Source organism: Apodemus sylvaticus, chromosome 6, assembly GCF_947179515.1.
Source record: "Apodemus sylvaticus chromosome 6, mApoSyl1.1, whole genome shotgun sequence".
In the NCBI taxonomy this organism is placed as follows: Eukaryota; Metazoa; Chordata; class Mammalia; order Rodentia; family Muridae; genus Apodemus; species Apodemus sylvaticus.
The window spans coordinates 49962553-49978146 of NC_067477.1; the positions used below are offsets into that span (position 1 = coordinate 49962553).

Consider the following 15594-nt stretch of genomic DNA (forward strand, 5'->3'; position numbering starts at 1 on the left):
TGGGCATGCTGGGCACGTGCTCTACCACAGACCTACTGCCCCAGCTCTGAATCTCATTTGTTAAGGTCACCTGCTGTTGCCAGAAATATTTCCCATAGAATACCAATTTTTCCAAAGTTTTATTTCTTCTGAATAAAGTTTTGGTAAGATCACTGTCAATATGGTGTTTTAGAGTGGTATTTGAATCTGGATTAATCAGGTGTATACTATTTTTCACAATAAGGTTCTTCCTACTTGCTTCTTTATTCATGATTTACTTCTAACCTTGGAAAGAAATCTCAGTATTCCAGAAAAGGCTTTATGAACTGTAGCAAACAGAGCCTCGGGTGAATATTGTCAAGCATCCAGTGTCTACCATGTACCTTGTGTTATGCTACTACAAACACAGACGAGATGAACACAGGACTTATTCTTGAGGAGGCAGGAGGAGTGCACAGTTTACTCTGTCTTTGAAGCTGCCTCAGAAGTACTAAGAGAAGCAGCAACATTAGCCAAAATGCTGATACAAACACAAGCCCTGTCAGGATGTATCAACTCTCCTACAGTAGACCTCCTCAGGGGACAGTCTAAGGCGTCCCAGGAATCCTAAGAGAGTGCATGTCTGTGACATGCCTGATAGATAATTCATAAACATAATGCTCTAATTGGTACTTGGGGGCTCTACATTGAGGTCACAGAGGATTTCAAACATGTAGACCTCAAAACGACAGCACCCCGAATAATGTTACCTGGATTTTGTTATACCCTAGGAAGAGCTTCTCCAGCTTGACCAAAGCCTGCAGCTTGCTCAGCTCTTTCAGCCTGTTTTCCTCTAGGTGAAGGGTCAGCAGGGAACTTGGCTTGGCAAACGCAGTGTCATTAAACGCCCGGATGCGGTTATGGTCGACGACCAGCTCCTGGAGGACGATCAGGTTGTCCAGCCCTTCCACCTGACTGATCTCATTTCCTAAAGAGTTAGGACATGCTGCGTGAACCCCAATTTCCAGAATTAAAGCTTGTCTACCCACATTCACTTAAATACTCACCAAATGATTTTTAAAGCTAAAAATGACATTTATTTTTAATAAATGTAACTACTTTTAAATAAATAACTGTAAAACAAACTGATCTTTCCCTAATCTCCAGTGAGCAACCTTACCCCAAAAAACTTTATCTAGCCTTAGCGACCCCTCTTGTCAATCTGTTCATTCAGTTACAAAATAATCTTGGACTACTTTTCCTCTCCTTTTGCTCTAATTCGTTACTTAGTCCTAATAGTTCCTCCATTTAGATCTACCACTTCTGTTAACACCAACGTGGACCAGGCCATTATTAGTATATATTAATATATATTCTTATAGTAATATATAATATAGTGATACATGTATTATATAATAACACAATATGTATTACTATATGATTAAAATATATTATTTTGGATCAAAAATGTATATGCTTTAGATTACCTGATTATCATTACACACCAGTGCAAACATGGGTACATTATTTAGCCACATTGAGCCTTAATTATTTTTTTCTTCATTACCCCCAAGGTGTCCAGCAGCAGAGAAATGACTAAGAAAATGCGATGGGTAAACATGCAATGGATTTCACAGTCATAAAGAAAAACAAGGTTATATTCTTTGTAAGAAATGCATGCTACTGGAAATAATCACATTAAACAAATTAAGATGATCTCAGAAAAACAAACTTCATATGTGGAAGTGACGTGACGAGAACAAAGGAATGCCCAGTGGGGACAGGAGGAGGCGACAAGGGATGTAGAGAACACACGCAACATACTACATGTGTATGAAAATGTCCTTGCATAATAATACCAGGCACAATGGTCAATTACTCTCTAAAAAGTTATTTAATAATTTACAACTAAAGAAAAAAGCTTGTGACTATTAAATTTTTTGTTGCCAATGATCAATGGTGTTTATACTTGCTTGTCAAAGAAGAGGACAACCAGCCAGTGTACAGGATTTATAAGCTACATGTCTACTCACCCTGTAGAAAGAGGAACTTTAAGTTTCTTAGTCTGTTAAGTTGTAGCTGGACTAAGTTACAAATTCCATTGTATCCCAAATGAAGAACCTCTAAACTTTGCATGATTGGAGGCAAGTTCTCACTGCTTACTGAATCTCTGAAACACAGGTAAGTTTGAAGTCATAAACTTGATTTAAAAGTAATTTTATCATGAAAGGCAGCCTGAGCTGTATTTACTATAAAGTAAAAGTAAGATAAAAATTTATATGAGCTTTGTTATATGACAATTGAGTAGTACTTTAATAATAATAATAATAATAATAATAACTTTTATCCCTTAAAATTCTTATATGGAAGAGAATAAAGTACAGAAAGTCACAATGAAAAGTGAATCAGCAAGAAAAAGAAAAATGTTTTATTCTATTATAAGGAGATAAGTGGAGTTATCTTTATTCCAAGAGGATTTATGCCTGAATGTATTAAATTCTGACTGATCTACTAAAAAAATAATTTTGCTAATAAATTAACTCATCCAAGTCACAAGATAAAATAATAAATGTATGAAATTCCAGTGCCAGTAATAAAAACATAAACAACTCTTCTACCTTTTATACCAGTGTAAGAGAAAATAATTTCAGAACACTTTAGAATAAGTTAAAAAGCACAAAATTTATATATAGTTAGTTACACATAACTGAACGAAACCAATGAGGGGTGTCAGCAAGTGAAAAATTATTTTGTGTTTGTGTCTGAATGTTAAGATGTAAATTCTTTGTTTTGTTTTGTTTTTTGAGACAGGGTCTCTTTGTGTGGCCCTGGCTGTCCTAGAATTCACTCTGTAGACCAGGCTGGCCTCGAACTCAGAAATCTGCCTGCCTCTGCCTCCCAAGTTCTGGGATTAAAGGCGTGCGGCACCACCGCCCAGCTAAGATGTCAATTCTTTCAAATGGATAAATAGATTCAATACAACATCTATCAAAAACTCATTAGGAGCAATTGAATTGTCTTAAAATTTACAAAGAATTAAAAAACTCTGAATATCCAAAGCAATATTAAAAAAGAAAATAAGTTAGGTGGCTTACGTTCTTATGTTCTATATATTGAAACAGTCACAACGGTGCAGTGAAATTAATTACTGGCCCTTACAACAACAAGGGATGTGTCTCAGAAAGTAAGCTAAGTGAAAGAGGCCAGACACAAAATGAAAGTAGGAGCTTGGAGTAGAGGCAGAGGGATCATGGCAGGGGCAGCAGGGTATAACTGGGGACTGAAGATAACCAAAGTATGTTACATATGCATGTGAAATGCCATGATGAAACCCATTATTTTGTACAATTAATAAATGCTAATAATAATGAAAAAGTACTTACTATATAATTCCAATTTTACACAATTCTAGAAAGAGGCAAAATTGTAGGGAAGAAAGCAGATCAGGGGCAATTGCCAAAGATGTGGGGAAAGGGGATTGCAAAGAAAGTAGGGGTGACTCGAGGGGCCACACTGTGGCTTTAGGTGAGGCACAGCAGAGTTATGACTGAGTACTCTGAGTATGGTCAGAAATCATTAAATATTACTCTGAAGTTGGTAACTTTGCTATATGCAAACTGCCCCTCAATAAAGATGGCAACAGGAATGCTCTTCGTTGAGAATATGAACATGAAAACATTTTGACTTAGTGATGCACACACACATCCCTGTCTGTCTATCCGTCTAGTCATCCTTTCATAAATGGATAGGAAGGCAGGATAGATATGTCTTCACCTTCACAAATTATATCTTTTCTATTAATACAAGAATTGGGTGGGGAACAATGACAAAGACATAGTTCATATTTTTATTTGGGAAGTTTATTTTTGGCATACTGTTTGTTAAATAAAATAATTCTTAATATCAGCCAAATATGTGCACTATTATGTGTTATCTCTCTGATTGTTTTTAAGTGTGAAAAATAAAAGATTTTTTTAAAAGTACCTATTTAGCTTTGAGGTTCCTTGCTGTCCATAGCCACTTGAGGGCACTTTCTGGTAGAGCAGTTGTCTGCTGCTTAAGTGAGTCTGAGGTTTTAGTCTAGGCATGATTGATTCAATGTGATTATAGTTGAGGCATAAGACCTACAGAAAGAACATCTCATTAATCAAATGTCCTATGAACTCTTCAAATGGTATGACTAATACTTGGGATAGAAAACATAATTAGTAATAATATGTTATTGTGAAAAATAAAATTATCCCAAAGTATTTAAATTTAGCTTCAAATGTGTTTTTAATGACCTTACATGTTGGAAAATCACTACAAATAAAATATCCAAGACATTAGCCAGCTATTCAGTGTTCTCCATCTGTACTCCTAATTTGTCTAGGTCTGAGAGAGATGAAATAATGACTTAGCAAGTTGTTTGTTTCTGTGTTTAGATGCCTTTCACTGCTGATCTGAGGCAATGAGACTGCTTTGAAAACCACCTCATTCTCAATTTTGCTTCGGATCTGCTCACTAGAGACAGTGCCTCTCCCCCTGGCCCTCCTGAGGAGTAAGATCTGCATGTAAGTAAAGGACGTAAGATACAGTGACTCAAAAATTTGGAAGGCAAGACTAAGATTTTCTCGATTACTGAAAAACAAAACAAAATATAATTTAGGGAATAATTTCGACACCTTAATAAGGAAATACATTTTAATGTAAATGAAGATTAAAACTTGTGCTGATGTCTTTGAGGGCAAATATGGCTCTGCAGCCACGTGCCTTCACGTTGGGCAGGTAGATGAGGCCGCTGAACGAGGTGAGGTTGTTGTTCTGGAGGTTCACGTTGCTCACGTTCCTGAAGTGGTCAACAGGAATCAGATCCACAGTCCTGAAGCAGAAGCACAGTCGTCACTTCAGCGGGACAGAGCGAGTCCCACTACGTATAACCCCAAAGCCATCAAAGAGTCACTGGACAAATTATATCCAATGTCAAACACAGGAGACGAATGCTCAGCTAAGCATTGGTTTTGCTGTTGCACAGGTATGAAAAAAATGATATAGAATCTGATTGCTCAAAAAAACCCCATATCTATTACCATTAAATGATTACTGTAGATGATGCTTATATAATAAATATCTCCAATTTATTTACAAATTAACATACAAGTTCATGAACTCACGGAAGACTTGATGCAGTAAGTCATACAACAAGCAGCTCCTAAACTTCCATGGGCCACAAGTTTCCAAAGTGACAAGAAACCAAAGGAGTGGCCAGGAGGGAGGGAGCGGTGAGGGCTTTGACACCAGACTTTTCTGAGCTCTGGAAAAATCCTTCCCAGCACTGGTTTCAACACCCAACTGAGAAAGGTAATGGGCCTGTGGGATCGTTAGAGAGGCTCTGGAAATAGACAGGTCAGACAAGTCTGGAGCCTGGATAGAACTCCACATTCACATCCTATCATGTGCATCAAAGAATCCCATTAGAATGAATGAGGTACAGCTTTTTTTCTAACTTTGATGTTCATGATTTTCTTAAGATACAATTATGCTTTTGTTGTTCCTTAAAACAACAACAGCACCATACTAAATGTAAGTAGTAAACCTAATATGACTATCTGTAAAAGAAATGGGAGAAACAAAACCAGGTAAAAAACAAAACGTCTTAGTAACTTTTTAACCGAAGTTCCTGATAATAAGAATTACTGCATCCTTTCAAGAGGTATCTGAAATAGACTAGTACAATTATTGGTATGTTTGGAAAGGAAGTCAGAAAACTTGGTAATAACTATTATATGTGGTTACAGTGGCACATTCACACAACTGCACATGTGGTTACAGTGGCACATTCACACAACTGCACATGTGGTTACAGGGGCACATTCACACAACTATACATATGGTTTCAGCACATTCACACAACTACACATGTGGTTACAGTGGCACATTCACAAAACTACACATGTGGTTACAGTGGCACATACACACAACTACACACGTGGTTACAGTGGCACATTCATACAACTACACACGTGGTTACAGTGACACACGCACTTAAGGAAGTGAGTGTACCTGATGGATGATGAAGTCCAGTTTAGCTCTTGCATTTGGACAAAGTTTGAGTGTCCTTGTCGTTCGGCAATCATGTCAGAGGTGAGTCGACCACCAAACAAATCTTTTGCATTCTCAGTCTCTGATGGTTCCTGTGAGGACATATAGAAAGTGATGACCTCTCTGACAGATGACCACACCTCTGGTTACAGATGCAAACAAAATAGACACACTTTTCTTTATTCTTTCCAGTAGAAACAGCTACTCCCAGGCTCCTGTACATTGGATAGGTCAAACAATACAAGATGGTACCAGGGCTTTAGGGACTTTGCGACCTGAGGAATGATACTCCTGATTTTATTTTTGCCTCATATAAACCAGACTGGGTACTGGGAACAAAAACAAAAACAGAAAGCTCGCCATGATCCAACTGTTTCCAGTCAGTGGAGAGGTGAAGAGGAAACCTAGCTGGACAATGACTGTCAACCTTTGAGATAATAACAGGCCTGTTCGTCAAAGCATCAGAAAGTAAACTTTGACCCCACCACCAAGTGCAGAATGGGATACTTAGGATTGGCAGCCTATAGCAAGACTCTTTTTAGCTTTCTTCTGTTGAAGGAGAGACTGAACGTACATTCCTTCCCAGCATAGCACTGCCTTGAAAAGTAACAATCCCCAAACCAAGCTGACTCTCACAGAGTGTTTGTTACTGGAGATCAATGGTGGTGGTGGTGGTGGTGGGGTGTTACCACTTCTCTGCAGCATAATTAGAGATCTGCGGAGTATCAGTGATCCATTCCCCGCCCCCCTCCTCACATCCAGAATGAATCTGTGGAGGCCAACTGGGGAACATAGCAAAAAAATCTCTCCTAGCCACACACAATCAATGGAGGTGTGTTGGAAAGCATGAACTCCTACCTTGGCCTTAAGGAACTACATACACTTCAGGCTGGCAGCAACAAGCTGGTGCCCAGCATTTTCTCACTGCTGCATACCAGAGCACAGTCAAAAGAATGACCCATGGTGGGCGATGCCTGGGGAGCTGTGAGTGAGGCTCCAGGAATAAGAGCTGAGGGCCTTTACCTCAGATGCCTTTGTCCCCTGGGTTGTCTTTGGATGTGACCTCACGCATCCTGTGACCACCATTTGCATTCACGTTATGACATGTTTACTTGTGTCAAATGTCAGAACATGGCTGTAGAACCCAACAGTATACCCTGCAGTCTGGATATGGCCTCTGCCTTGCTTTCATGTTTTCCCAGATCTACTCTACAGCATGTACCAGGCAACCATGTTTAAGCTGCCTGGCCCGAGAAAGTTCTGGGAAAGGGCTGCTCTGTTAGTATTTGGTATGTGCTTACTGGGGTTTATTTACATGTCTTTCTGAACTCAAACAACCTTCCTGATCATTGCTCTCTTTGCTACACTGGTGTATAAAGGCACACTGAAACAGAAGTAAGGCTGTCTACAGCATCAGACTATAATCCACCCCACTCTCTCAGCTCTGCAGGTCCCAGGTCTCACAGACACAGAGCCACATAGATTGAAGAAAGTTGACAGTGCACGGTCAGGGGAGGGTTGCTTGGGGTTGTAGGAGGGCTGCTGAGACACGTCCCCTCTGCTCTGCAAGACCCAAAACTGTCCAGGGAGAAGTAGAAAAGTCTCGTCGTGTCAAAAACCAAGAAAAAGTTCAGTGAAAAGAGACCATCAATAGATCCTCCAAAATGGCATAGACATGAGTAATCACTGACAATCAGGTCTCGCAAAAACACTTCAGCAATTATGAATGTACTTGAATCAAATGAAAACATTAACTACCAGTAAGGAATTAAAACCACAAGAAAGAGATAGAATTTTAATCTTGAAAAATAATATAGCCAGGCAGTTATCCCCAGGGCAGTGATTTTTCAGTTTGCATTACGTAAAACTGATAAGGCATTCGGTCAACACTTACCCTCCCTTCCTATGTCTCTAACTCACAAAGACTTTATATTTGAGATGAAAATGTATACTCTCCATTTCATCTCAATGAAATGCAATGATTTTTGCATTCCCTACATTTTCAAAACTATGCAGGAAGGTGGAATAAAATGAGGTTGCAACTACCCAGAGAGTGCTTTAGCTCTTCATAGACTTTGCCGTCACATGGTTAACAATGTGGAAATAAAGAACTGTCCCACTTGAAACAAGCCATGTGTCATCTCTCAGTGCGTGTGTGCATCGGTGCTTTGACCTGTGCCATTCCTGGTCTGTGTACAGCTCAGTAGACTCTGGGGATGCGCTGCCCTTTATTTCCCTCTGCTCACACTCCTCACTGCTTTTCCTTTCCTTTGCCATATTAGGTTTCCTAGGGAAAGTATTGAAGCGTGTCAGAAGCCGTCTAGGAATGGCTATGGCAAGCGAGTTTTCGGAGATGGCCCACCATTTTGCATGGCTGCAATGGGTGAGCTCTGAGATTGCAGGGTCCTTGGAGACTTCATTCCAGGATTGCTTCTTGCTGCCTTTCCTGCCACTATTAGACAGCCTAACGATGCTTGGGCATTAGCTCACTCTACTGGGCAGATTCCCTGCAGTTAATATGAAGATGTACTTTCATGGAGTAATGCTGTATAGACAAAACAATGTCATAATTCCTGATAATGATTTTATAGAATTCCTAAACTGATACAAATGATCTCAAGCCCCATATAGAATAAAAACTGCAAACAGAGCTCTGTAAAACTTCATGTGCTACAGGCTAATTGCACTAAGAAAAGAAAACAGGCTTGGAACAAATTTACAGTTAAGGAAAACATTCCTTCTAGGTCACGAATGAGAACACTATCTGGTAACTAAGGTAATAAGCTTAAAATGGGCAATTTATTGTAGGTGCAAGGACAGAAAATAAATGGTCTAGTTTATCCATACAAGACTTCAAAATAATAAGACATAAGGCAGATGATTTATCTCTTGACAAAACCCTGCTAACTTATGACATAAAAACATTGCTTTAAATTTAAAATGAACTCATGGAACTAGTAAGAGATAATGAATATTTAGTCAGGTAGTAGTTTTAATGGAAAGACATGTAAACAATTCTGCTGTAATTCCTTAAATCTTATCTATCTATGGCACAAACTATTGCCTTAAACTTAGTATGAACTCACAGAATGTAAACATTCTTAGAAAACCATGTGACCAATTATCCTGGCAAAAGATAAAAACTAAGAACAAGAAAATGGAGGCACAGTCTTCAACTTCATCTACTGTGCATGTGCCTCTGTATGTGTGCCTGCCTGCCTGCCTTCCTTCCTTTCTTTCTTTCCTTCCTTCTTTCCTCCCTCCCTCCCTCCCTTCTCTCTCCTCTCTCTCTCTCTCTCTTCCTTCTTTCCTTCCTTTCTTTCCCTCTGTTCCCTTCCCTACCCCGTTTCTTTTCTTTTTCTGTTCTTTTCTTTTCCTTTCTTCTTTTCTCTTCTCTCTGGCAGAAACTCCAAGCCCCTCACTTGGCCAGGGAGGGGCCTGAGTCAAAGAGAAAAGAACCAAAGTTTCTTTTCCCTGCTGCTATAACCAGCAGTTAGCTGCCAGAAGTCAGTGGCAGCTGCCAGAAGTCAGTGCAGACAGAAGCAGCTTTGGCCCTGATGGCTGACTCCATACCTCTTCACTGCCTTCCTCAGGAAACTCGGTACTGGTACAAGCCCCACCCCAAGCCTAATCCACACTTCCTTGCATTCTGTACTCTTTCATTAGACAGCCTTACAAATGCTTTCAGTTCAACTATCAGCTCTCTTCAAGCTGTTTCTGATTTAAAAACAATGTGAATGAAATATCCAAATTTAGTCTCACGATTTCAATTGCCTGCTTGATATTTCTAGTCAGATAATCAAATGTGTCGTGAGATGTAATTCGTCTGAAAGTCTCCTTCCTGGAAGCTGCCTTTCTTCTACTTTATCGGGGCCTGTTTGTTACAGTAGTCTTGGTGACCATGGCTAACAGGGATCTGTTGATGCTCATTAAGGGAAAGCTGGTCATGGAATCAGCCTCTGGCCTGAGCGGAGACCTGACAAACCATTGTTTCCTAGGTGGGTGGGCGGGGAGCACCCTCATAGAAGCAGAGGGAGGGGGATGGGATAGAAGGTTTGCAGAGGGGAAACTGGGAAAGGGGATAACATTTGAAATGTAAATACATAAAATACCCAAGTACAAAAATAAAGGGGGAAAAGAGTTAATTCACCAGAACCTGCCAATCACCTTTCCCAGGCTTCATCTCTCAGGAAGGCTTAGCCACTCAAAGCTGTGCCAAAGCATTGGGAGGAAGAATTTTCTGCTTAGTGAGACAATGTGCTTTTTCTTTAGTCTATTACCCTCAATGTGGTCACGCATGGACCCACACTCTGCTCATCTTCTAAGGCCAGTGTAACTTTCTCTTTTTCTTTTCCATCACTATTTTTTTTTTTGCGGGGGGGCGGGGGGGGACGGTATACTAACCAAAGCCTAAGCGTGTTTTCTCTAGCATTTTGGGTCTCCTTGATCCTCCCCTAAAGCTGCCTCCTTCTGCCTCGCACCTGCTCGCTGCCATGCGGCTTGCTGCTGACCTCCCTTGCTGAACACTAACTCAAGGCACTAACTCTTTCTCCCGTCCACATACCTTCCCAATGGCCACCAAGGTTTATAACTTGCTTGCCCTGTTGTTTTCTCTTAAACATTAGCAAAATTCACTTTAAGCTTCCTAGTGATTCTCTTTTATGAAGCCTAAGAATCCAAAGAGGTAAGCCCAAGTTCCTCCTTAACACTTGTAGTTGCAAACTTTGCAGACATTAAAACTTGATTCTCTAGCATAACTGCAGCCATTTTTGTTTCATGCCTGCCAGCCATATCATGTTGTTGTAATGCTGACATAGAAAACTCTTTCTGCAGGGTCAGACTGACCACATATCTTATGTTCTTAGTTTTGTTATTTTTGGAAATTCCACAACCACAGTCTCCACTTAGGGCCAATCAAATTAAAGGTCAGTTACAACTATTTTGTTTAGCTAGCCAAAATAGCTGTATCACCCTGAAGCTATGTATGAGCTCAGTGAGGTTTTTACCTTTATAAACTGGCCCTGAGAAACATTGAAGGTCTCAGTCTTAGCTCCTGAGCCTATGCTATGCCCCTGATGGTTCAGTCTTGGTGTGTGTGTTCAATAAACTATTCTTGTTTGACTGAGACCAGAGTCTGAGTGGTTTATGTGGTGATTCCTGGACCCCAGCAGTAGGTATCTTTTCATGTTTGCTGTATATGTCTGATAAATTCTGTCAGTTTCCCCCCAGAATTTCTCCTGTGCAATACTTACTCGGCCGAACCCTGCTTGGCTCACAAGATTAGATGAGCACAGGCACACTTAGGGCGGTGTGACTGAAGAGGCCCCATTGCTTTTCATAAGTCTTGGTTTTCTGCTTTTATTTATTTATTTGGTTGTTTTGATTGTTTGTTTGTTTGTTTGTTTGTTTGTTTTTTTAGACATGGCTGCTATATATAGCCCTGTCTGTCTTGGAACTTACTACATAAGACTAGGCTGCCCTCAAACTCACAGAGATCTGCCTGCATCTGCTAGGGTCTGTTGAGTACTAGGATTAAAGGCATGCACCACCACTGACTGCCCAGCCATCTTTATATTTTTAAAGTCACCTCCTTGTGGTTCAGTTTCTCATTATATGTTCCTGGTATATTTTAGTAATCTTCTCTACTGCCATAAATACTGCAATTAGATGAAAATTCATAATACTCAGCTCTAGCTATGCGATCACCCTTCTGAAAACTATTCAGCATGTTCCCATTCTCTTTAACTGGAAGTCCAATTCTTCAGCCTAGTCTTCATGTTCCATTATTAATTCATAGATTTGCAACATACCCCATTCCACAAAGAACTTAGAGCAGCTTACCGGAAACATATAAGAAAACAATCAAAGCACAAATAATAAACAATGAAGAAGATCAAGACTAAGCACAAGGAAAGTTAAGCTGGGAACTGGTGGCACACACCTTTAACTCCAGCCTTCGGCAGGCAGAGGCAGGCACGTCTCTGAGTTAATGCAAGCCTAGTCTAGAGAAGGAGTTCCGGGACAGCCAGCGCTGTTACATAGAGAACATGGAGAAACCCTGTCTCAAAAAACAACCAACCAACCAAAAAACAAAACAAAACAAAACAAACAAACAAACAAAAAACTCCAACAAGAACAATATAAACTAGAACAGATAAAAACTAGGGTTAGGGAAAGAGAGAATATAATATCCTATAGAATTTCTATTATTGAATCATAAAATTGGTCCTGAGCTTTTGAGATGCTAAAATGAAAAAGGAAATACATAATATTCATTGTTAGTGAACAGAACAAGACATTTTCCCCCTACATTTATCTCTAAAAGTATTTTCTCATGACACCTTTTAAATGAGGGCAGTTAATAAGAAGGATAAGAGCATGAACATATTTAGAGCAGACACAATACTAGTTATATAAGACTATGCAGACAAATCCATCGTTAACGAGCCCAACATACACACTTCTGGATGTCGCGACCACCCTTGTCCAGCAAGAGATAATGTGACACCAGGGAGTTTTCTTCCTCCAACCAAGGGAGTTTATTTTGGGAACCTTGAACAAAGCTTATTTTTCTTCTTCTTACTGGGGCCCCAGAGCCCTCTCCCTGCTGCCCTTATATAGCCTTACAGCTCCGTCTACAGTAGAATAGATAGTGTGCCGCTTCCTAATAGGTGAACTAAGTGAATTCTTCATTAGCATGTAAGTGTGATAACATATACAGCACACTGCGCATGTACTAAAGTTGTTTACCACCAGAGAGCTGTGCCATCTTGTAATGGAGATGAACAAAGGTGGCTTACTACATCTGGAGAATTTGCATTTATTGGAATGGGATGTTTTATTCAGTGAGATCTTGTAATGTGGGATTAGTAATCTCCTCAGAGTGTCTCAAGTATTGAACTACCAAAATTTCTCTTTAATTTTCTAGAAAATTTGATGTACATTTTTATTTGATGAGAGCTAGATAATATTACACCAGGAAACTGCATCCTTCGTAGGATTGTCTGGCACTTCCCCTGTTACACGGAGCCTGGGAGTCCCCGATGAACCTGCTTGTTACAGAACCTGGGTCTTCAGATGAGGACTTTGTGTCCATCCCTAAGCCCTGGGTTTTCTATTTACAATTTTTAATGTAATCTTGCCATACTACTTTTGTGGGTTCAAATATATCTTCCACAATTGTCAACATTGTATTTCCATTGTATTTAGAAATAGTTCTTAAACCTAAGAAGATGATGGTGCTCTGGTGTGGACTTCTACTCTGCTTCATGGAATTATGCCTTGTCGGCTGCAGCACTTATTAGAGATGCAACCCAGACCTTCACACATTAGGAATTTTCTCATCACGAAGCTTCACCTCCAGCTGCTGTTCTTCACTTAAAAGTCTCTCTCTCTCTTTCTCTCTCTCTTTCTCTCTCTCTCTCTCTCTCTCAGTGTCTGTGGTATGATGTGTGCATATGGAGGTCAGGGGAGGATCTTAGGCACTGGTCCTTTTTATCCTGTTATTCAGGCTACCTGCAAAGCTTCTGAGGAATCTGTTTCCCATCTCGCTGTAGGAGCATTGGGGTTACAGGTGATCCAGGGAGCCCAGCTCGGTGCCTCACACTTGTGCTATGGGCTCTTCACCTGCTGAGTCCACTCCTCAGTTTGGAGGCACCAAATTCTCTGTATAAACAGGTAAACAGCACCTTCCCTCTCTGTCTCATGTTAGACTATTAAGAACTGGCAAGATGAGAGAGTTGTAAAATCCAGAACCAAAAAGAACTTTGGAGAAGGAGATTTGAATAAGCATGGTGGGGTTCAGTATAATACTAGAGATAAATCAATATTCAAAATGATGATGACCTGTGACTATGCAAATATTTGCATTGTGGATCAAATGTTATGATTCATAAAAACAACTTACAATTGAGATTCCATCCAAGGCCTTCAGTTCTGGAAGATGAAATATTACAAACAACCTGTAGTTTTCTTGGTTCCATATAATAATGTTTCCATACATGTCTAGAATGACCAAGTTGCATAAACCCTAGATGATGAGAATATATTCAATTTATGTACATATGCAAATCATACTCCATCAAGTTATTTTCTACAGGTTAGACAACCTTGAGCTTTAATATTTCAATTATACCATATATATATAATTATATAGAATTTGAGTGTTCATGGAAAATAAAAGTCTCAGAAAAATAAATATTGTGTGCTTTCACTCAGATTTGGAGCCAGTGGAGAGAAAGGCCATGCGGGTGAAAGGGGACTATTGTGGGTGGGAAGAGGAAAAGGAGGAGGAGCAGGAGGTAGGGGGGCAGGAAAGGGGTATGGATATGATCAAAGCAACTGTATGTGCCCTGAAAATGTCATAATGAAACAAATTACTTTGCACCATTATGTATACTGATAAAAAGTTACCCCATACTTGTATCAGATTGCTGTCATTTGTACATTTACACAAAATGAGTGCAAAATGTGTCTCAATAAACCTTGTTATTTGATTTTCTTCCTTATAGTTCAACACACTCTGTGCAGTGAGCATGGCTTCCATAGCATAAACGGTAAATGTTATTACAAGCGGAAAACAGATAGCCTGGGCAGTCACCTTTAAGTTGTAGATCTCTTGGTTCACAGCTATGTAGTTATTGCTTATGTACAGCTCAATCAGAGTGAATGTCTTTTGTAAAGCACTCAGCGATGTGATCCTGTTGTTCTCAAGAGAGAGGGAGTGGAGGTGAAGCATATTATCAAATGTGTGCTTTTCCAGGCCAGTGAGGAGGTTGTTGTTCATGCTGAGGCGGCTTAATTTAGTCAGCCTGGTGATGCCTAGAAAATCAGCAAAGCCAAGGAGAGACTCAGACGGCAGGTTAGTCTCAAACAGAACAGGCTAGCCACTGTACTGATGCTCCTCAAGTGACTCATTTCTTTCTTGGTGTCTCAGAAGGACAGAGTCATGTGTACAAAGTTCCACTCATGCAGAGTGGATTTTGGATTTCTAAGTAAATCCATTTTTTCCTTAGGTGTTAAAGAAAGGCATTTTGTAGGTAACAATTTCTCCTTCAAAAATAAAAATATAATAGCTACTAGATCTCATTTTCAAACACTAAAGATTAGAAACCAGAGTATAACACACTGAAAATTATGGAATCAGCCATAGAAATGGCAACTATTTCCCCGAATTATCACATTATACGCCTAAAATTGTTTTTAGAACGAAGTTTGAAAGCTGACCATTCCCAGAAGAATCTAACCTATTGCCTACAGTGGGGAAGCGAGCAGGCAGGAGAGAGCAGTTGAAAGAAGGGACATTTTTCTTTTTCTTCTTAAAGACACAGTCTCAATATGCAGCTCAGACTGGCCTCAAACTCACAGCTCACAGTTCTCCTGTCTCAGACAGCTGAGTGCTGGGGTTTCTGATATGAGTCACTACACAGCTGGAGTCCCAGTTATTCCTCCTCCATAACAGCACCACATGAAAGCCCACCTCCATGGGGCTACAGGATTGAGAACAATTGTTTCCAAGAAGGCAGACTATGAGACAAGTTTTAGCAGGCCAGAGGT

The 15594-nt window shown here is 40.0% G+C and overlaps 1 protein-coding gene across 2 annotated transcripts in view; it reads right to left on the reverse strand.

Moving 5' to 3' along the window:
* Lrrc9 (leucine rich repeat containing 9) overlaps positions 1-15594 on the reverse strand; it is a 69819-nt gene that overhangs the window by 15635 nt on the left and 38590 nt on the right. Inside the window, exons 21-27 of one of the 2 annotated variants that reach the window (XM_052186792.1) lie at positions 14639-14859; positions 13946-14068; positions 6001-6131; positions 4711-4819; positions 3943-4082; positions 1992-2128; positions 729-946 (exon numbers count right to left, since the gene is read on the reverse strand). In XM_052186792.1, the coding sequence (XP_052042752.1) occupies positions 729-946; positions 1992-2128; positions 3943-4082; positions 4711-4819; positions 6001-6131; positions 13946-14068; positions 14639-14859 (1079 nt within the window). Of the gene's footprint in view, positions 1-728; positions 947-1991; positions 2129-3942; positions 4083-4641; positions 4820-6000; positions 6132-13945; positions 14069-14638; positions 14860-15594 lie in introns of those variants that run through there. The other variant, XM_052186793.1, reaches the window with a different exon arrangement.